The sequence below is a fragment of the Rhamphochromis longiceps genome, linkage group LG3 (genome assembly GCF_057381845.1).
Source record: "Rhamphochromis longiceps isolate RC_006_pf linkage group LG3, R_longiceps_female_GT1.1, whole genome shotgun sequence".
In the NCBI taxonomy this organism is placed as follows: domain Eukaryota; kingdom Metazoa; phylum Chordata; class Actinopteri; order Cichliformes; family Cichlidae; genus Rhamphochromis; species Rhamphochromis longiceps.
Genome location: NC_140559.1, coordinates 43581928 through 43603278, shown reverse-complemented (window position 1 = coordinate 43603278; position 21351 = coordinate 43581928). Strand labels below are relative to the sequence as shown.

Below are 21351 nucleotides of genomic sequence, written 5' to 3'. Positions count from 1 at the left end.
AGGAAAACAAAAAAACCTCTAAATATTTTCTAAAATCGTTGAAATATTTGTTATAAACAATACCTCTGTTGTGTCCGCTCATTTTCCGTGCCGTCCTGCGATCACTTCACTTCTGCACTGCTAAAGAAACCTCACCTTAAAAAGAAATAAACCGCAATTAATAGCGGTAAGAAAACACTAAACAGCAACTAAACAACAACAACACGTACAAACCTTTAGAAACTATTTAGTTTACTCTCGACGCCAACAAGCAAACAAGCAAACTGCGACCGGCAGATTAAGTGAATTTAAAAGCCCCGGAATACTTTCTCTTTCTCTTCTAGTCGAGTTGCTGCAATGTTGCATTCATGCTGTGTTGGAAATCTCGAAATCATCAAAAGACAGCTATGACTGACAATTATATACAGTTATTTCCTTTTCAGAACCCGATTATTAAAAATGTGAATGAAGAACACGTTACATGTCCTGTCTTAAAAACACATGTGAATTAACCCAGGAGCTTTTAACATGGACTCCTTCTACACTTTAGTTCCGGCATTTATTTTTAGCTTAGGACCTGAAATTAGTGTAAGATCAATTGGGTTGAATTTGAAATTTAAATAAGACCGTGAACGCAGCACACGAAGTAATTAAACGAAGCAGGGCGTAAAGTTTCCTTTGGATTTCATTTTTATACAGTACACAGCTTATACTATGGTGTTAATGAGTCTGTGGTGGCCAGTGCGATCCTCTATGCTGTTGCATGCTGGGGGAGCAGGCTGAGGGTCGCAGATGCCAACAGACTTAATAAACTGATCCGTAAGGCCAGCAATGTTGTGGGGATGGAGCTGGACTCCCTCAAGGTGGTGTCGGAGAGGCGGATGCTGTCCAAGATAAAGACAATGTTGGATAACACCTCCCACCCACTCCATGACATGTTGGTCAGTCACAGGAGCTCGTTCAGTGAGAGACTGAGATTACCGAAAAGCACCACTGAACGACACAGGAAATCATTCCTGCCTGTGGCCATCTCCCTGTACAACGCATCCACTTAACACACTGTTTGCTGCTACAACTACACATGTTTCTTTTCCAAATATTTATTTATAAGTGACTTATGTATGTATGTATGTATGTATATATATGTATATATTGTACTATTCTTAGTTAGCGTATTGTCTGTCTTGTCTTAATGTTGGTTTAAAATGGAGCACTGTAACAAAAAATAATTTCCCCCAGGGATCAATAAAGTATTCTGATTCTGATTCTGATTAATATACCTCCATAAGAAAATATGTGTTGTGAAAAGTATCCATCTACATCATCTACGCCACTTCGAAATGCAGCAAGTGTTTTTATCCATGGAATAATTTTTATCACAGACTTTCAGTCTACACGTTCAAACCATCAATGTGTCTTTTAGACCCCATTCCTACAAAACTGCTCAAAGAATTCCTGCCATTAATTAATTCTTCGATCTTAAATATGATCAACCTATCTCTAATAATCGGCTATGTACCACAGGCCTTCGAGGTGGCTGTAGTTAAACTTTTACTCAAAAAGCATCTCTAGACCCAGCAGTCTTAGCTAATTATAGGTCAATCTCCAACCTTCCTTTCATATCAAAAATCCTTGAAAGAGTAGTTGTCAAACAGCTAACAGATCATCTGCAGAGGAATGGCTTATTTGAAGAGTTTCAGTCAGGTTTCAGAGCTCATCACAGCACAGAAACAGCTTTAGTGAAGGTTACAAATGATCCTCTTATGGCCTCTGACAGTGGACTCATCTCTGTGCTTGTCCTGCTAGACCTTAGTGCAGCATTCGATACTGTTGACCATAATATCCTATTAGAGCGATTAGAACATGCTGTAGGTTTTACAGGTACTGCACTGCAGTGGTTTGTATCATATCTATCTAATTTGTACATGTAAAGGGAGAGTCCTCTTCACACACTGAGGTCAAAAGTGTTCTACAGGGTTCAGTGCTAGGACCAATTCTGTTTACATTATACATGCTTCCCTTAGGCAGCATCATTAGAAGACATAGCATACATTTTCACTGCTATGCAGTTGACACCCAGCTCTATCTGTCCATGAAGCCAGATAACACACACCAATTAGTTAAACTGCAGAAATGTCTTAAAGACATAAAGACCTGGATGGCTGCTAACTTTCTGCTTCTTAATTCAGATCAAACTGAGGTTATTGTACTCGGCCCTGAAAATCTTAGAAATATGACATCTAAGGGGCAGGGATAGCTCAGTAGGTAAAGTGGTCGCCCCATGATCGGAAGGTCGGCGGTTCGAATCCACTTAACGGCTACCCTGAGGTACCCCTGAGCAAGGTACCGTCCCTACACACTGCTCCCCGGGTGCCTGCTTAGTGGGCTGCCCACTGCTTCACTGAGTGAATGGGTCAAATGCAGAGAAAAACAAGTAATTTCCCCATGGGGATCAATAAAGTATCCATTATTATTATTATTAACCAGATTCTTACTCTGGATGGCATTACCTTGGCCTCCAGTAACACTGTGAGGAACCTTGGAGTCATTTTTGACCAGGACATGTCCTTCAACGCACATATTAAACAAATATGTAAGACTGCTTTCTTCCATTTGCGCAACAGCTCTAAAATTAGAAATATCCTGTCTCAGAGTGATGCTGAAAAACTAGTTCATGCATTTATTACTTCCAGGCTGGACTACTGCAATTCATTATTATCAGGATGTCCAAAAAACTCCCTGAAAAGCCTTCAGCTAATCCAAAATGCTGCAGCAAGAGTACTGACAGGGACTAGAAAGAGAGAGCATATTTCTCCTGTTTTGGCTTCCCTTCATTGGCTTCCTGTTAAATCCAGAATTGAGTTCAAAATCCTGCTCCTCACATACAAGGTCTTAAATAATCAGGCCCCATCTTATCTTAATGACCTTGTAGTACCATATCACCCTATTAAAGCACTTCGCTCTCGCTCTGCAGGCCTACTTGTTGTTCCTAGAGTTTTTAAAAGTAGAATGGGAGGGAGAGCCTTCAGTTTTCAGGCCCCTCTTCTGTGGAACCAGCTTCCAGTTTGGATTCGGGAGACAGACACTATCTCTACTTTTAAGATTAGGCTTCAAACTTTCCTTTTTGCTAAAGCATATAGTTAGGGCTGGACCAGGTGACCCTGAATCCTCCCTTAGTTATGCTGCAATAGACATAGGCTGCCGGGGATTCCCATGATGCATTGAGTTTTTCCTTTCCAGTCACCTTTCTCACTCACTATGTATTAACAGACCTCTCTGCATTGAATCATATCTGTTATTAACCTCTGTCTCTCTTCCACAGCATGTCTTTTATCCTGTCTTCCATCTCTCACCCCAACCGGTCGCAGCAGATGGCCCCGCCCCTCCCTGAGCCTGGTTCTGCCGGAGGTTTCTTCCTGTTAAAAGGGAGTTTTTACTTCCAACTGTCGCCAAAGTGCTTGCTCATAGGGGGTCATATGATTGTTGGGGTTTTCTTTGTATCTATGAAGCGCCTTGAGGCGACTTTTGTTGTGATTTGGCGCTACATAAATAAAATTGAATTGAATTGAATTGAACTATGCTTCTTGTTCATGATTCAGGGAACCCACTGGTGGATATACCTTAGGCTACAGTATTTGTGAGAAAATGTGCCCTGCATTTATTTAACTTATTAATACGGCTTCTGTTTTCCAAGGACCTCCAAATATGCATGCTTAATCAAAGATGACACATTTGAAATAATACAATTTTATTTTATTCATCAGTGAAAAATGACTGTATCAAAAGTGATTTAAAACAAGTCTTATATGTACGGTAAACAGTGGCAGGAGTTTTCAGGAGGAGTCAACGGCATTGGCAGCTGTAGGTGGAGCCTGTCTCAGTCAAGCTCTCAGTCCTCCGGGAAGTCTCAGCACTACTTGGATAACAGACATATGCTGGATTCCATATTCAGACAGTGCCTTCTTGTCTTCATCCAGATTCTTGTCTGTGAATATCAGCCGCAGATTCCCATCTAACACACACACACACAGAGCGAGTGAGAGAGAGAGAGAATAAGAGAGTTACTACTTTTTCTGTGTTAACGATCCACTTTACTAAACTAAATAATTAAATAAATCTATAGCAAAATGCTACTAAAATGCTTCTTATCAATAAATAAATAAACAAAGCTTCATAATCTAATAATAGTCTTCAGTGGCGGTCTCTGGGCAAACACTCCCTCTGGCACCCCCCCCCGCCCCCCCCAACAAACACACACACACACACACACACACGCGCGCACACACACACACACAAAACATATTAAGGATTGTACATTAACATAAACTGTTGTACACACACACACACATATATGAAGACAGAGAGTATGCATAGTATGCAAATGGCCACCAAACAGCCATCATAATTCGTCATACAATGAGAACAGGACAAATCAACAATTGACAATGACTATTTAATATTAAAATCTGTAACATATTGTATTGTTTGGAGTTTAGTCTGTTACTGTTGCTATTTTTACCATTTCTTCTTGGAGCAACGGTAACCCACATTATTTCCTTAGGGATTAATAAAGTATTCTGATTCTGATTGTTTCAGGATGACCTGCCATTATCCAATGACACATCTGCTTACCCGTATCTTTTGCTCATTTCTCCTCCTCTTCTTTTCTTTTTTCTAAACTGAGAATCTGATGGCTTTGAACTTTTCTTGTCCATCTTCCATTAGTTTTAATTTTGCACTCCAGTATGAACTCCCTCAATCCGAGGATCACCACAACATAACCTAACAGACCTACACCTTAGTTCACAGATTCACTTTGTCTAGGGTTTATTTCTGGGATTTCACACAACCCAGGATTCAAATCATGACTACATGATGGGCTTGGATTTACAACATTATAAATGAAATGTGGTCTATTTGGAAGCAGCAGGGCCCCCTCTCTTTTCGACGGGTTGTGTGTGAGACTTTAAATCAACTGTAAATTATAAATTTTAAATTGTTATTGATCTCTTTACCCCTGGTCCTAAAGTGTATATTTATTTTCTCACTCTTCTTATATTTATTGTTTGTTTACTTGCACTGCTGTAACTGGAGCCTCGTCCTCTCGTCTCTCTATATACTGGACTGTATGTAGCGGAGATGACAATAAAGTTTACTTTGACTTCAGCAGCGAGCAGGCGCACCGAGGGCTCTCGCGCTCACTTTTCGTGTATAGAATTTCGAAAAAACATCGGTGCAAATTATAAGTCTGTATTATAATGTCTGGTGTTTTCGTGTTTGTTGGTTTGTTTTTATTTTGCTTTATTTTGCGAGTTGGTTATTAGATGCTGCTCCAGCCAGCCAGAGAATCCCCGGCCGCCCCGCCCTCTCCTCCCTGTGCCGCAAGCAGCACGCGCACCTCGCAAACGGGGGGTGCCCTTACTCCCAGCAAATGGGCGATAGAAAACCGATCGGTGCCTATGACATTTCCTGGCTGACGTCGGTGCAGCATGACTATCAGCATTTTTTTTTTTTGCCGATGCCCGTGATGCCGCCCGTGTCGCCCGTATCTAAAACCGCTACTGATAGTCTTGATCCGCCATAACAAATGAAATATCTTTTTAAAAGGAAATTTTGGAACAACCTGAACAATATTAAACCAAGATTCCGAAAATTACACTGAGCTCGTTCATCGTGTCGATAATGTAGGCTAATGGGTGTTTCGGTGTATTTACCTGCAGTCTCCGGAAACTTCTGTCTTATTTTTTCCCTCAGCTGCTCCACTGTCATGCTCTTAAACTGCTCCTCAGTGTTGCTCAGGTCGACGGTCACCTTCCCACCCCTTACTCCAGAAACCACGACCTGGTACAGCTTTCCCATCCTGTGCGCTCCCTCCGCTTCTGCTGCGGACGCTAATAAGGTACTTCTGGGTCTGACGTCATAGGGCTGAGTATTCACTTTCACTTTCATCTAAATGATTGTTTTTACCACTCACGCGTCTTCTTTTTCTTTTTAAATTTTACATAGCTGTATAAAAAAGTGGGTTGGATATATTAGATTTCCTCTACAAAATGCAAATTCGGCTTTTTTTTTTGTAAAAACAAACAAACGATGAAAAACAAATCTTTTAATGGTGTTTGTGAGAAGCAGTTTACCTATAGTGCCTGTGCTGTGCATCCCTCACCATTTACACACTCAATTGTTCAGTGTGTAAATGCATTTCCTTTTTGGATGTCACACTCTTTGATAGCTGGAAATCACCTAATATGCCAGTTCATGATGAGTGGGCGTGTTTGTTTACCAGCTGTTCCCTTCTCATGCGCATTTCATTAAAAGTCAGGGCTGCAAAAAAAAAACTCTGTATAAACGCCACTGTAAAATACCTAGGCTATTTGTTTATTTTTATTACTCTTATTTATTAGCATAAAAAAAACTGCTGCCCTCACCATCAGTGCTAAAGAGTAAATAAAGTGAAATAAACATAGAAGAACACAGACCTGCTACACAGCGCTATTTCACGTGACTTCTGGTAACTGCTGGGGGAAACTGAAAGTTAAAAACAAGTCTTGGTGCTGTCAGTGGTGATAACACGGTAGCCTCTGTGTTCACTTCACTTTACTGCATAAACAGAGCTTGTTTATCAACGGAGAGGACGGAGCAGAGAGCTTCTGAGCTAAAATGACTGAAGAGAAAAGATACGACCCCAGAGACACGACGCTGAAATTCGTCAACAGGCCCGATGATCTGGATCCGTTACATAAGAAATAAAAATTAATAATCATAATTGAAGTCCCTTCATTCATGTCTTCTCTTTTTAATAACTGTGTATGATTTGATTTGGAATTATTATAATAAATGCACTGGTTATCCCAATTAAAACCAAATGAAGTGGCATTCCATACACAAGTTTTAATTTTGTGCTAAATTCGGCCTTTGAGCAAAGTAGGTTCTCTTTAACACCGGGCAGGCTTTTCCACACTGTTTAGTTCACTGTCTGCGCTTATTGTTGTTCCTCTCAGCTCCAGTGGAAGGAGACCAGGGTCTCAGAGCACAGATATCCTGCGGCCATGCCGTCACCCCGGAGTCGCTTACTGGGTGGTGTTGCAACTTGTTGGATCAGGTATTTTCCAGGTTCTGAATAAAGTCATTGGTTTTATTTAGTTTTACTTTCAGTTTTCTACAAAACTGCGCTACCAAACAAAATGCTGCACTTTAAAGAAATGGTGCAAAGTGTTTCAGAAGTTAATTAATAATTTAAATGTATAATGAAAAATTAGTAAGGTTTTTAAAACAAGGGTATATTTGTAGGCTCAAATATTAGCTGGCATACCTTTTTAAAAATTGGCAAGTGGAGTGAATTATTAAGTAAAGAAAAAGCTCTTATTGTATACCATGTAATCAACACAAAAAGAGGGAGTTGTTCATATATATATATATATATATATATATATATATATATATATATATATATATATATATATATATATATATATATATATATATATATATATATATTATTATTATTATTATTATTATTATTATCCAGTTACATAAATTTCAGCTTACCATTACTTAACTGTAACCACGCTTTCTACCTTGATATTACTTGGCTATTACATGATTATTACTTTGGTAATTGCATAGTATTAACTTAGAAATTATCTCACTCGTTTCCCTCTTGTAACCCTATTATTACCCCTTTATAATCGACCTGTAATCAAAATAAAAATGGTACCTGAATATTTTAAATGCTTAATTTTGCATTGCTGTAAAATAGAACTATATACCACTCAAAAAATGTGACTGGTTGACTTTTAGAATGCGATGTCTTTTATTAGTTTGTGTCCTCACATATTACACATTATAGGATGGATTGGGGTTTTCTTTTTTTCACATTTTAACTAGCTAATACTCAGGTACTTTTTGATGCATCTGTTATTACAGATCCGGATTCATTTTGATGGTAAGAAACGTGAGTGAAAATTCCAGGGTTTTCTTTCTGTGGATGTTCCCAGTCATTCAGGTCTTCTTTCCAAGCTTCTTAGTTTTCCAGGGTTATTGCCTTAATAGTTTTTGAGATATTCATGTTTAAACATCGCAGCAGATTTCAACGTGTGGAAAAAAAAGGCCTGATTGTTGCTCAACAGCCCATCTTTAAAAATATATATATATCTTGAAAAGTTCTTGATATGTGAAGCTAAAATTTCACAGAACTCATTATAAATGTCCAAATTTTAGTCTATAAAAAATTTATGCAAATCAGAGATGGTCAAGCAGAAAATGTTCTTAAAATTTGATGATATTACACACTTGGTATCATCAAACACTTGGTATGTCACACAAATGGTACTTAAAAAGGGGTACCAGAACTCGAGGGGATTCACTTTGTGAAACCTGACTTTAAACACAAAGCCAATCTAAAAATAGAATTGTTTTAATTTAATTCAAAATTTTTGTGTGATTCTAGACTAGCTTTGGCTAATAACTGCGTGTCAACAGAAAAAATTTTTTTTGATCTTTTGAACTTTCTATTTCAGTATATGAATTTAGCCAAATGTAACATTTTTTTTAAAACACCTGTGCTGTCGGCCTTTTAGGAACTGTAAGTTAATTAAAAATGCTACACTGACATCAGTCACCCCTTTTGTGAGGATGTGATAGTACATTTCTGAAGTACAGGACAAATAAGTTGAAATATATTCAAACATTTATTTTTTAAACTACATACTACAGACAAAGTCAAAGTAAAATTTATTTATATTGCACATTTAAAACAACAGCTGTTGACCAAGGTGCTGTACATTTAAGATAATTAAAAGAGATAAAAACATAGGAAGACATAATAAAAATGAAGAAAAAGTAGTATAAAATGAGAAGAATAAGACAAATAAAAGTAGTACAAAACTCATTCTGATTTAATAGCCAAGGAATAAAAGTCGGTTTTCAGACAGATTTTGAAAGTGTCTAACGTTGGGGAGGTTCTGATGAAAAGGGACAGTTTGTTCTACAATTTAGGAGCAGTCACAGCAAAGGCCTGGTCTCCTCTGTGCTCTTATCTGGACCTCGGGACAGTTAGAAGCATTTGATCCGCAGATCTCAGTGATCTTGCTGGAGTGTACCAATTTAAAAGATCAGAAAGGTATGAAGGTCTTTGAACTGTAGGAGGAAGCCGGAGGACCGAGAGAGAACCAACGTAAACAAAAACATGCAAACTCCACACAGAAAGACCCTGGTCTGATGGTGGAATCGAACTCAGAACCTTCTTGCTGTGAGGCAAGATCAAGTGTAGTATCATAAAACATATGTTACATAAAAATTCTGAAAGCTAATCAAGCAAACTTGGGCTTATTGTTACGAGACATTCTTTTTAGGCCACATTTCACACAGGCTACATTAGCTTGTAGATTTGTAAACATGATCATCAACATTACCCTTCAGTTATTTTAATAATTTAATGGACCTTTTACCCCCAAATCATATGTACATCTTTTTCTTTATGCCTGTTGTACTGTTCATTGATCTAGATTTCTTTGGTGTAAGCTGGCCAGTTTTAGAAATACTCACTGTAGAAGCATACTTTTCTCTTTATAACAATGGAACAATTACAGGTTTAAGTATTTTTCTTTAAAGCACTTCTATTGAGTTTAAATTACGTACATTTCAAAGTAATTGCTGGAAAGAATGTTGTCAAACTCTGTGCGGAATTCAGGGTAAGAACTGTAAGTGCACGGTATATGAAGGGTAGCGTCACAAGTATGACCAACAGGCCTTCTTCTGAGCCCAGTTTCAGCATTAAAGGACACAAGAATTTTGTCAACACAAATGACAGAAGACCCAGTGCAGAAACGCAGGATTTTTTCAGCTTTAGTTTCATCAGCAGTTTTGACATAATGCTGAAGATAAGTAAAGATGGTATGTTCTCTTTGAGACAGCACCATGTTTGTTGTTTCAAACAGTTGCAATACTCTTTTGCCTGTGGCCTTCTTTGTCTCATACAGAGACAAAACCCTTTCCTTGTCTGACAGTTTCTGCTGTAGACATACCATAGGTGTGGAGAAGCAATCAACTATGTACTTTGGCTCTTGCAGAATGGCCTTATGAGCCATTCTTTCAATGGCAAGTTGTATGTTGGTCTTAGGGGGTAGGGAGTGGGAGCCCATCCTTGTGAAAAGGTCAAGCAGGTCCTCGTCATCACTTTCACCCATTGTGCCCTGGAGAGCATTTTCAACTGCTGATCTCTCAACAGGAGCGACATAGTTGAGAAACGATGTCATCAGAATGTCTATACTCACTGAGTCAATTCCATGAATGCAGGCTAAAATGAAAGCCTTTGATAGCCTCACTGGAAAGACACCATGGTCTAGAAATCCTTTCACCCAAATTTGACCAATCGCTTGCCATTCAGCCTCACAAAAGTCAGGCCTCAGCCTTGGAACTCGCTCTGTTTCACCTTCACACTGTTCCACAAATTGCTCCCAAAATGCAGTGTAAACCTCCCTTGACACACCAGCATCATCGATACCTCTTTCATTGACAAAGTCCATCTTTAAAGTCACAGTCATTATGCTTTTGTCCTTAAATACAAACAAAAGATCTTCAACAACCTTTATCCTACGAATTGATACAGTTCGAGGGCTTTCTGGACTTCCTGAGTTGCCAGTTGAACTTGATGGAAAACGTTGCTTGCTGGACCTTAAAGGCAGACTTTTTGCGATGGAATTCAGTCCATTGTCCTGAACACAAGACAAAACATACAAATGGCATAAAAAACACAAATTAATTACACAGATAACAAGAGAAGTGAGAACACACAAGGGACACAGCTGACACAAATTAACATGACGCCACAGGGGAAGCACAACTAGATACATTGAACAAGGAAACAAGACCTTTACAATAAAACAGGAAACAGAGAGACATGACTGCCCCGAAGCTGTTTCCATAAAGTTGGGCGCATTAAATTGTCCAAAATGTCTTGGAATGCTAAAGCATTAAAAGTTCTTTTCACTATGACTAAGTGGACAATTGATTGTGGACTCTTTAGTAGTTAAAAAATTTCATGGCCTTTTTGCACAGGTAGCTTCCTATCATGATACCAAGCTGAAACTGACTGAGGTCCTAAGAGTGAGAAATTATTTTACAAATTACAAACTATCACACAGATGCACAAACTGCAACGTCTTTACAGTATGTAAAAGGATTTCAGAGTTGCCTACAGTGATAAATCTTACCTGTGGAATTTGGGCTGCTCCCTCATGTATGACCTGCATATTTGACATGGCCAGGCTGCGCATCTCCTTGACCACTTCAGCAGCAGCATCTGGGAGACGAATTAGAAATTAGGTATGCAAACATTTCATGTACTCACTACGAAAACCAGTTAAGTATTTTTTTTTAAAAACAGTTTGTCCTTACCTTTACTTTTTCTGTAAAAAAGAAGATATGCACTCTGGGATCTAATGGACAAAAAGCATTTAATTCATTTTCAAATAAATTTAAATGTATGGCTTACATAACAGCATTTTTGTAAACCCAATTTTTGCACTTTGTTTTATGTGTCTTCATTTTCCCTGTGAAGTGCATTGAGTTTCAATTATCATTGTCAGGGTTTTGCAAACCAGCTTATTTCTACATCTACTCCAATATTTGGATGCTAATTTTGCACCATTTACTCTCTACCAGTCATTTAAGAATCTCAATTACTTATAATTTGCAGAATTTTTACAAATTTTAAAATAAATTTTGTAATTCAATATTATTATTGATAAAGCTACACAGAAAATGGACATTCTGCATAATGGGTATTTCAGTATATTTTAAATATAATTTGATACCACCTTTTACTTTTTACAAAACGCTTGTTTTGCCATTAATTCTCCATTCTCTTTCGCTTATCCTTATCAGACTTGTGGGGGTCTCGAGCCTATCCAATCTACCACAGACAAGAGGCAGGGTACATCCTGTCTATCGCAGTGCTCTTGTTTTGCTACTTTACAAAATTATTTAATATAAAACAATTTTCACAAACGATTCAGGCACCAAAAGAAAGATAGCTGTACATGCCTTCAGTGCTTATTCCCTGCATTGTATACATATTGTATGTATGTATGTATTCATACCAACTTTCAAGTAATATTTGAACTACAATGGAAAAATAAATGGAAAAATATATACAGTCAGGGAAACAAGCACAAAAACATACCTCTCAGTGTTATTCAGCTGGAATGGCTGATAGACAAGCTGATGATGGAAAAAATAATCAAGCATAACATGATGGATCTGTCTTGCCACTGTAAGGCATACAAGTAATTGTGCAACACAGTGATTTAGGAGCATGTTTTAGTATCAACAGTGAAAAAGTTATCAGTCTTACCTCTGTGACTCTGGTATCTTGAAAATGATGCCATCTGTTTCCGTGTTCCTCCTGGATCTTGATTGTTGCGGTGTAATGTCCACCTTTCAGATCCCCAAAATGATCCACAACTGCATACAGTTCATATTTCTGATTCTGATCCCCAAAGAAAAAATGACAGCCATCAGAATGAGCAAAGACAATGAAAATGATATTGATTAAATATTAAAATATACTATACATGTACCTCTGGTATCTGCAGGGTTTCAGGAACATCCACATAAGAGTTGATGTATGATATGTAATTATAGTTGAACTCAAACCTCTTCAGCAGCAGACACAAAACATCTGGATGATCCTTTATTACAGCTGTCTGAATGAAAAACATTCAATTCAATTCAATTATATTTTATATTCATAAAGCACCAAATCACAACAACAGTTGCCTCAGGGAGCTTGTCTGTTCCCAATACATGTTAATATGTTTGAGTAATTGTATTCAATGAATCATAAAACAATCAAAAACTTTTCTTTAAACTCACCATAGTAGCATCAACTTTGTCACCACACTGCTCACAGTAAATCTGATTTTCTCCGCAGAAATCTGAAGTTTTAAAGAACTCTTCAATGCCCTTCACCTGAAAAATGTTATTTAAAATCAGCTCTGACAAAGATGTGCTGACCAGTGAAATGAGGTGAAGAATTTTTCTTGAAGAAGAAGGTTTTTAACATGACACATTAACTTTATTAGGTCAGACTCAAAGGTTAAGATGTATTGTTTAAGAGAAAAGTGAAAAGAAAAAATCTAACCAGTACACATATAGGCAAAACTAGATAAATTGTGTATTTTTAAATTAAATAAAGCAGTCCTAAATCAATCATTTAGACACCCCAAAAGTTATTTTATAGGTTTTAGGTTTTATAATGAAGTCTGTACTTAGGCCATGGTACTTAACATGGTTCAACAACTATTTCATTTTTATAGCACTGTAGCTACAGGAATTATCATGTCAGTACTCCTCCACAAAGAAATCGTTTGATTTATGCAATAATGATGTGTAAATGATGTATACTAAAATAGTAACAAAGTGATAAAGTGTAACACAATTTACGCAGTGAAAAAAATGAGTGTTGTGCTTTTTATAGAAAGTGGATAAAATGAAAGTAAAACAGTTATTATTTACTGAAAATCGGAAAATATTATATATCTGTAATTGACAAAAGCATGTAAGGTCAAAACAATTTCTCACAGCTGTCATGTCCTGACAGACAGAACATGCTGACAAGTTTGCATCTTGTCAGATCCTTACCACACTGCAGGAATCCACCAGTGAAAGCTGAAGATACCAAAATGGTGCATCTCTGTCAGTCTGTATATGACTTTTAGAACAGGTGGTCTTGTTTACTAACTGACCGTGGAAGATCTGAAAATACAGATACACAAAAATCTGTTCATTTTCTTTCAGTTATAATTAGAAAGCATTTGTTCACAACAAAAGTTGTTCAAAGCATTTTATACTCTAAGGCAAAGACTCCACAATTAAAAAGGGATATTTTGATCCAGTGTATAGATATAGATATCCTTTGGCATCGATGAAGACCTTACCTTTGATGCATCAGTGCTGGTCATTCTTAAAACCCTCTCAAAGTACTCTGCAGCATTACGCTGTTCATTCACTGTGACAAATGCATATTATTATTATTTTTTAAAAGAAGTCATTTTGTAATTTTACCCTACAATTTTCCATTTTTATAATATTTTAATAATTATTTTAAATTATGTATGTATTATTTTAAATTATTTTAAAGTTATACAGTGCTCAGGAGTTTACAGTGTTAAAAAGGTTTTGTTGTTCTGTACCGTTGTCGATGCCCAGCTTGTTTGTTATTTTATATGTGTATGCTGTATAGTTCTGCAAGTCATCAAATAAGACTTTCAAATCATGATCAAGGAATTCAGAGTGGGGATTTTCTCCAGAGTACCTACACAGGAAGTAAACATGAGTGATTAAAAATGCACCGTAAACTTCATATATGATAAATACAGAATCATGCTTAAAGCTGGACAACAAACTTTTTCACAGCCTCTCTGAAGTCTTTGGTCATGAACAGCACCTGCAGCACACTGTTCAAGTAACATGTGGATCCTTGGTTTATCAGCCCATGGTACGTATTAGCTGATGGGAAGAGAGAATTCATACAAAGAAGATATATATTTAAAACATGAGCCTGGATCATAAAATACCCAAAGAGAAATAAACCAAAAACAGTTATTTTATAATTTCTACATTAGGAGTTTAACTGGGTATTTTTTTCAATGTTGATATTACTCTAAAACATCTCATTTGCCAATTCCAGTCAAATTCAGTCATTTGATTTGGTTGGCTGATTGGGAAAAGCACATACCAATTTATATAATGTCCCAAAATTTACAGTGCGAGGAAAAAGAGAGCTAATTAAGTCCAAAGACTACCTGTAAACCTCCAAATTATATTACATTGAACCAAAGATCGGGGGCATCTAAGCTTGGAGCATTGCCAGGAGTATAGTGGCCTCAGTAACTGGTAAACTACAACAGTTTGGAACAAGCAAAACTCTCTTTAGACTCCAGTGTCTGTCCACAGGGGCGGTCCTAGCCTGTTTGGTGCCATGGGTGAACATTCCCTCTGGCATGCTGGGGTAGCAGGTTGAGGGTCACAGACACTAACAGACAAAATAAACGGATCCACAAGACCAGTAATGTTGTGGGGATGGAGCTGGACTCAGTTAGGGTGTCTGAGAGCCGGATGTTGTCCAGGATAAGGACAATGTTGGATAATACCTCCCACCCACTCATGCTGGCTAGTCACAATCCTGGGTTGTGCGAAATCCCAGAAATACACCCTCGACAAAGCGAATCTGTGAACTAAGGTGTAGGTCTATTAGGTCATGTTGTGGTGATGGTTGAGTTGGGGGACTTATGTTCATACTGAAGTGCAAAATTAAAACCAATGGAAGATGAACAAGAAAAGTTCAAAGTCATCAGGTGTTCAGTTTAGAAAAAACAGAAAAAAAGAGGAGAAGAAACAAGCAAAAGATACGGGTAAGCAGATGTGGCAGGTCATCCTGAAACAATCAGAATCAGAATACTTAAATATTAATCCCTAAGGAAATAACGTGGATTACAGTTGCTCCAAGAAGAAATGGTAAAAATAGTAACAGACTAAACTGTAAATTATGAATTTTAAATTGTTATTGATCCCTTTACCACGAGTCCTAAAGTGTATATTTATTTTCTTAATCTTCTTATAAATATTGTTTGTTTACTTGCACTGCTGTAACTGGAGCCTCGTCGTCTCGTCTCTCTATATACTGGACTGTATGTAGCGGAGATGACAATAAAGTTTACTTTGACTTCAGCAGCGAGCAGGCGCACCGAGGGCTCTCGCGCTCACTTTTCGCGTATAGAATTTCGAAAAAACGAAAAAAGTCTGTATCATAATGTCTGGTGTTTTCGTGTTTGTTGGTTTGTTTTTATTTTATTTTGCGAGTTGGTTATTAGATGCTGCTCCAGCCAGACAGAGAATCCCCCGCAGCCCACCCTCTCCTCCCTGTGCCGCAAGCAGCAGGCGCAAACGAGGGCGCCCTTACTCCCAGCAAATGGGCGATAGAAAACCGATCGGTGCCTATGCCATCCCCAAAATGCGCTGGCTGATGTTGGGGCAGCATGAGTACGAGCAACTGTTTTTTTTTTTTTTTTTTTTGCCGATGCTCATGAAGCCGCCCCCCACCAAGATGCCGCCCTGGGCAACCGCCCATATCACCCCTATCAAAAACAGCTACTCTGCCCAAACTAAATAATCAACCTATAGTGCAGGAAATTGGCTAGAAAAAGAATCTGAACATAACCTCAGATCCCGAGAGAGATTTGTAATTCAGCAATTTTCTATCTATTAAACATTTATGATGATAAGGATGTTGATGAAAGCTAAATGAAAAAAGGCAAAAAGGAAACATCGAAATTCGTGTACACTGGATAAATATCCATCTCCAACAATACGCCTGAGGATGAAAACAAAAAACAAACAAACAAAAGAGCTTTAAATATTTTCTGAAATCTTACCCAGAGATGTATTGGTGCACTGTCCGTTCATTTTCTGTGCCATCCTGCAACCACTTTACTTCTGCACCGCTGAATAAACTGCTCCTTAAAAAGAAATAAGCCGCATATTTTACCGGTTACGCTAAGCAACCACTAAACAACAACACATAGAATCCTACCTTCCGTTTAATTCAAGGCATTCCTTCCGAAACTACTTAGTTTATTCCCGACACAATCTGCGATCTACAGATCCAGTGAATTTAAAAGCCCCGGATTACTTTCTCTTTCTCTTCTGGTCTGCAATGTTGCTTACGTGTTTGAAATCTCGAAATTATCGAATTACTATTTTTTTTCAGAAACTTATTAAAAATGTGAATGCAGAACACCTAATATCTCCTTACTCACAAACACATGTGGATTAACCCAGAGCCTAACATGCACTCCTTCGGCAAATTAGGTTTGGGAATATATTTTTCAGTTGGGATGTATTGGAAATTCACATAAGATCATGAAGGCAGCATATGAAGTAATTGAACGAAGCAGCGCGAAAAATATCCTACGAATTTCATTTTTGCACAATACACAGCTTATAATTTGACTGCATGCTTCAGTTCAGCCATTCGATTAATGTTACAGCAGCTCATGGTGCAATAAAAGTAGTTTTAGAAGTACATTATTTCCCAAACACTTATATTTTATTACATTTATTTCAATTTATTTGAGTTGGATTAGGAGTTGCCACCTCAGGATGTAGTCTTGCTAATGAGTCATGACCCACTAATTTTATTGAGGTGTGTTGCAGTAGGGACACATTTAAAGAGTAAATAAAGTGAAATACAGATGCAAGAAGACAGACCAGCGTTGTCATGTGACTTCTGGTAACTGCTGGGGGAAACTGAAAGTTAAAAACAAATTCATTTGACTGCAGACACAGATTGTTTATCCACGGAGAGGACGGAGAGTTTCTGAGCTAAAATGACCGACGAGAAAAGATACGACCCCAGAGACACGACGCTGAGATTCGTCAACAGGCCCGATGATCTGGATCCACTACGTAAGAAATACAACTAGTTATCATCACTGAAGCCATTTAATTCTGCTCTTTCTAATAACTTTGATTTGATTTGGAATTATTATAATAAATGCACTGGTTATCCCAATTAAACCAAATGAAGTAGTATTTTATACAAACATTTTACTTGTGTGCTAAATTTCCGGGGTCGGAGCCTTTGAGTAAAGTAGGTTCTCGGGCAAGCTGCAGCACAATGTTGAGTTCACTGTCTGCGCATATTGTTGTTCCTCTCAGCTCCAGTGGAAGGAGACCAGGGTCTCAGAGCAGAGATGTCCTGCGGCCATGCCGTCACCCCGGAGTCGCTCACTGGGTGGTGTCGCAGCCTGTTGGATCAGGTACTTTCCAGGTTCCAAATAACGTCATTGTTTTCATACAGTTTTACTTTTAGTTTTCTTGTCTAAGCTTGCGTAGGAAAATTAATGTCTACATTTCTGCAAGGTTTTGGTTTATGTCTGTATCCAGACATCCAAAATTTATATTTAAATGTTGCTGATGGATTTATAATATTAAATAGGCAAATACAATGGCAATTTGACAAGATAGATCATCGGATCTTTTAGAAAGTTGTCACTCAAATGTGAAGACACTAGACTAACCCTACACCACAGACACCACACATACAGACTGGGAGGTCTCCTTTAAAGGATTTACATCCTTCTTCTCACTTTGAACCTCAGTAGTTCATGGTGAACATGTCTAAATGCACTGACCTGCTATTACTGCATTTAATGGCTTAGATATTTATGTTATTATTCAATGTTACTATTGATTTTTTATGGTGAATAAACACATGAACAAAAGGATTTTCTGTAAGATCCATCCATCCATCCATTTTCATCCGCTTTGTCCGGGGCCGGGTCGCGGGGGCAGCAGCCTAAGCCTTGTTTTCTGTAAGATAAAAAAATGTATTTAAGTAAAAACTCTCGTTTTATACCATGTAACCAACAGCCATGGTGACCAAAATCATAATTGTTAAGTGTAAGTAGTCAACACATAAATGGAAACATTAAATTAATCTTGATGCTGTGCCAGTGTTTAGAACTTGTTTCTATCAAAAACATCGATTAGATGTCTTTACATCTTTAACATCTTTTTCAGGGCCAGTACAAATTTAAGTGCCCAGCTCTAAAGAATGGTACGCTACAGAAGTGTGATGCAGCGTGGTCCTACCAAGAGGTGCGCAGGCTGGCAGTACTGACAACAGAAGAGATGGAGTACTTTGAAGAGAACATCGCTCGCCTAGCTGCCACAGAGTACTGTGAATTTAAAACTGTAAGTGTCCAAGTTAACCTCATTTAGTTAAGAGTTTAGTAGAGAATGATTGCTCCTACAAAACAAAAGGCTATTTTGGGGATAATTTTCTTTGTTCCCTGATTTATATCAACAGCAGGATCAACACACTGAGCTGTAAATTTAATAAATGATCTCAATCAAAACCGCCTGCGCTGTCATGAAGAAAAAAAAAATAGACGGAAATTTTTAACTCTCACTCCCGTTCTCCAGCCATAATTTGGCTGACAACTTGATAAATGACTTTTTTGTTAGAAAGAAAAACATTTTTAGTGTTTTGTTTATTTAAACATTTATTTTGATAAGTAAAAATAAAACCTGAAAAAAAATATTTGAGGCAATCAGGATAGGCCCAATGTTGAAGTGAGCAGGTCCTGGCCCCTTAGGCCCACTCACAGTATTCAAACTGTGCTTAAAAAAGGTAACATTTTCACATGATAAGTGTTTCAGAAATTATCGATAAAAGTATTTTAGTTAAAGGTGGTATAAATGTAGTCATTAAGCTTTGGTCAAAGCAGTGCCAGCAATTCCCCACTGCTCTTAGTCATCATGATAAAAACAAACTAACTTGGTAAGTTTACTGCACTGATGTGAGGATAATGTCAATCTGATCAGTTTCAGTCATGTGACTCTAAATAAAGAAAGTTTATATCCAAAAACAATGAAATTCTTGAATGTTTGTCATAACAGTGTCCTGGTTGCAAAACCTATGTGGAGAGAGAGGACCTGACCAACCTTAATGTTCAGTGCCAACCCGTTCTCACTCCCAAAGCGTAACATTTTACGCTAGGTGACAAATCGTCACCATATTACGTTTTCGGCTACCCACCACGTTCCTAAATGACGACCTCGGAAAAAGAGGAAATATGAGAACCGTCTGGACTGAACCTACACATGTTCGCTCTTTTTCTTCAAATCGCTTAGAAACACGCTATTTAACATCATTAAAGTCCTGGTTAAGGTCAGGAATAAGGTTATGGTCAGGGCTAGGGATAAGGTTAGGTTTAGGGCTGGAATACAGGGCTGGAACGTCTATTACCGCGGGAGCGTCATTGCACTGGATTCCAGCCATAACCCGCCGCGTACCATAAGAACGCCGAAGGTCTCCTTTCGCGTTCCTCAGGAACGCCGCGGGACGTGACAAAACGTCGACATGTTACGCCTCGGGAGTGAGAACGCTCTGTCAGTGCACAATCTGCACTGCAGACAAGAACAAAGTGTCCCAGTTCTGCTGGCAGTGTTTGAAGCCATGGAAAGGCAGCGCTCCACGCTCTGACCGCTGTGACAACGATGGATGCATCAATCACGACCTTGAACTTCTCAAGAACTGCAAGACTACCGCTCTCCCTCAGGTTGAGGGGGTTGATGCCTGTCCCTCCATCCGGGCCTGTCCCACCTGTGGTCAGAGGGTGGAGCACGACAAAACAGGCTGCAAGAACATCATCTGTCCTCGCTGTCAGAAAGAGTTCTGCTTTGTGTGTCTGAAACTCACTCCTGAGTGCTTGAAGACAAGTTCTTACTTCATCCCCTGCAGTGATGGTGTAGCTCCCAGACAAACTTCAATACCTGTGTGGCGCAGAAACTAAGACACAGCATGCTCTCTGAGTCATATCCTTCTCTCATGTTAGACTTTTTCTTTTATATTTCATTCAGAGAATTTCATTGAGAGAAGCCAAATGTTTTACAGCCTGACTTGTTCATATGCTTTAAATAGTGGTAAATTATGTTTCCTGTATGCATTTTTATGTTGTACAACAGACTTTTTAAAAAATAGTTTTCTTTGATAAAGATTCCTTGCAAATAAACAGAATACATATTTAGTGTCTGACAAATATCAGTTCATGTAGATATTTATGTGTTAATCAGTTTCTACAGCTTTAATATAAATGAAATTAGATGAAATTAACCCTAGGTGCAGTAGAGGGCCAACAATGAGACAACCACAAAAGTAGGAATGGTTTTATTGGTGGAGGATGCTGATATTTATTTATTTTTTTTGTCATCATCTATTCTTTTTTACTAGTTTTCCTTTGGTTATGGTCAGTTTCACTGCTTTTAGCGTGAGGTGAAAACTCGACCCTACAGAGGTTGCACAAACAGTCCAACTCCACCGGATGCCACAAAACTATATGCCACTGCCAGAAGGTTTTCTGTGTCTCCCAGCAGTCTTAAGAGCATGGAGCAGACTCCAGGAGACAAGTGGTTACTCTAAGGAGCTGGAGAGGGTTGTAGAAGGCCTTCCACCCATCTGCAGGACCGGCATCTGTTCCTTTGTTAAAAGAGGAACAAGTTGACTACTACCTTGTCTCTGACCAAACAATTAGAAACAGACTTCTTGTGAGTGGCCTTAGGCCCTGATGTCCTTTAGTGGTCCTGTGCACACTACTCGGCATTGTGGAGTAGAAATGGCCTTTGCCAATGAATACCAGAATACTAACAGAGTGACAGTAACAATAAAAATAACGGTTTCCTTTCCAAATATTTTTGCCACTATGATTTCACCCCACATGTGCCCATTCTCCTTGTTGTTCTATGTTTGCTAGCTGACTGACTCATGTTTGTGCTGAAAAACTATGGGAGTCAAATTAAAGTAATGAA

General features: G+C 38.3%; 3 protein-coding genes across 3 annotated transcripts; 1 reads left to right on the top strand and 2 right to left on the bottom strand.

Moving 5' to 3' along the window:
- Nucleotides 1-3731: 3731 nt before the first annotated feature.
- LOC146674929 (uncharacterized) lies at nt 3732-5898 on the bottom strand. The gene is made up of 2 exons (XM_085399129.1): nt 5694-5898; nt 3732-3991 (listed from the first exon to the last, which is right to left on the bottom strand). Exons 1-2 carry the CDS (start codon nt 5836-5838, stop codon nt 3861-3863), a joined length of 276 nt encoding a protein of 91 aa, XP_085255255.1. The 5' UTR covers nt 5839-5898; the 3' UTR covers nt 3732-3860.
- A 2825-nt stretch (nt 5899-8723) lies between these two features.
- Nucleotides 8724-16455, bottom strand: LOC146674928 (uncharacterized). The gene is made up of 12 exons (XM_085401123.1): nt 16413-16455; nt 14385-14487; nt 14172-14293; nt 13917-13987; nt 13621-13734; nt 12853-12948; nt 12558-12683; nt 12332-12466; nt 12161-12198; nt 11374-11414; nt 11190-11278; nt 8724-10691 (listed from the first exon to the last, which is right to left on the bottom strand). The coding sequence occupies exons 1-12, from the start codon at nt 16453-16455 to the stop codon at nt 9603-9605; spliced, it is 2067 nt and encodes a 688-aa protein (XP_085257249.1). The 3' UTR covers nt 8724-9602.
- An 884-nt stretch (nt 16456-17339) lies between these two features.
- Nucleotides 17340-21257, top strand: LOC146674927 (putative E3 ubiquitin-protein ligase RNF144A-A). Its single transcript, XM_085399109.1, has 5 exons — nt 17340-17445; nt 17698-17798; nt 18562-18735; nt 19444-19503; nt 19944-21257. The coding sequence occupies exons 1-5, from the start codon at nt 17367-17369 to the stop codon at nt 20337-20339; spliced, it is 810 nt and encodes a 269-aa protein (XP_085255235.1). The 5' UTR covers nt 17340-17366; the 3' UTR covers nt 20340-21257.
- The last annotated feature ends 94 nt before the right edge of the window (nt 21258-21351 follow it).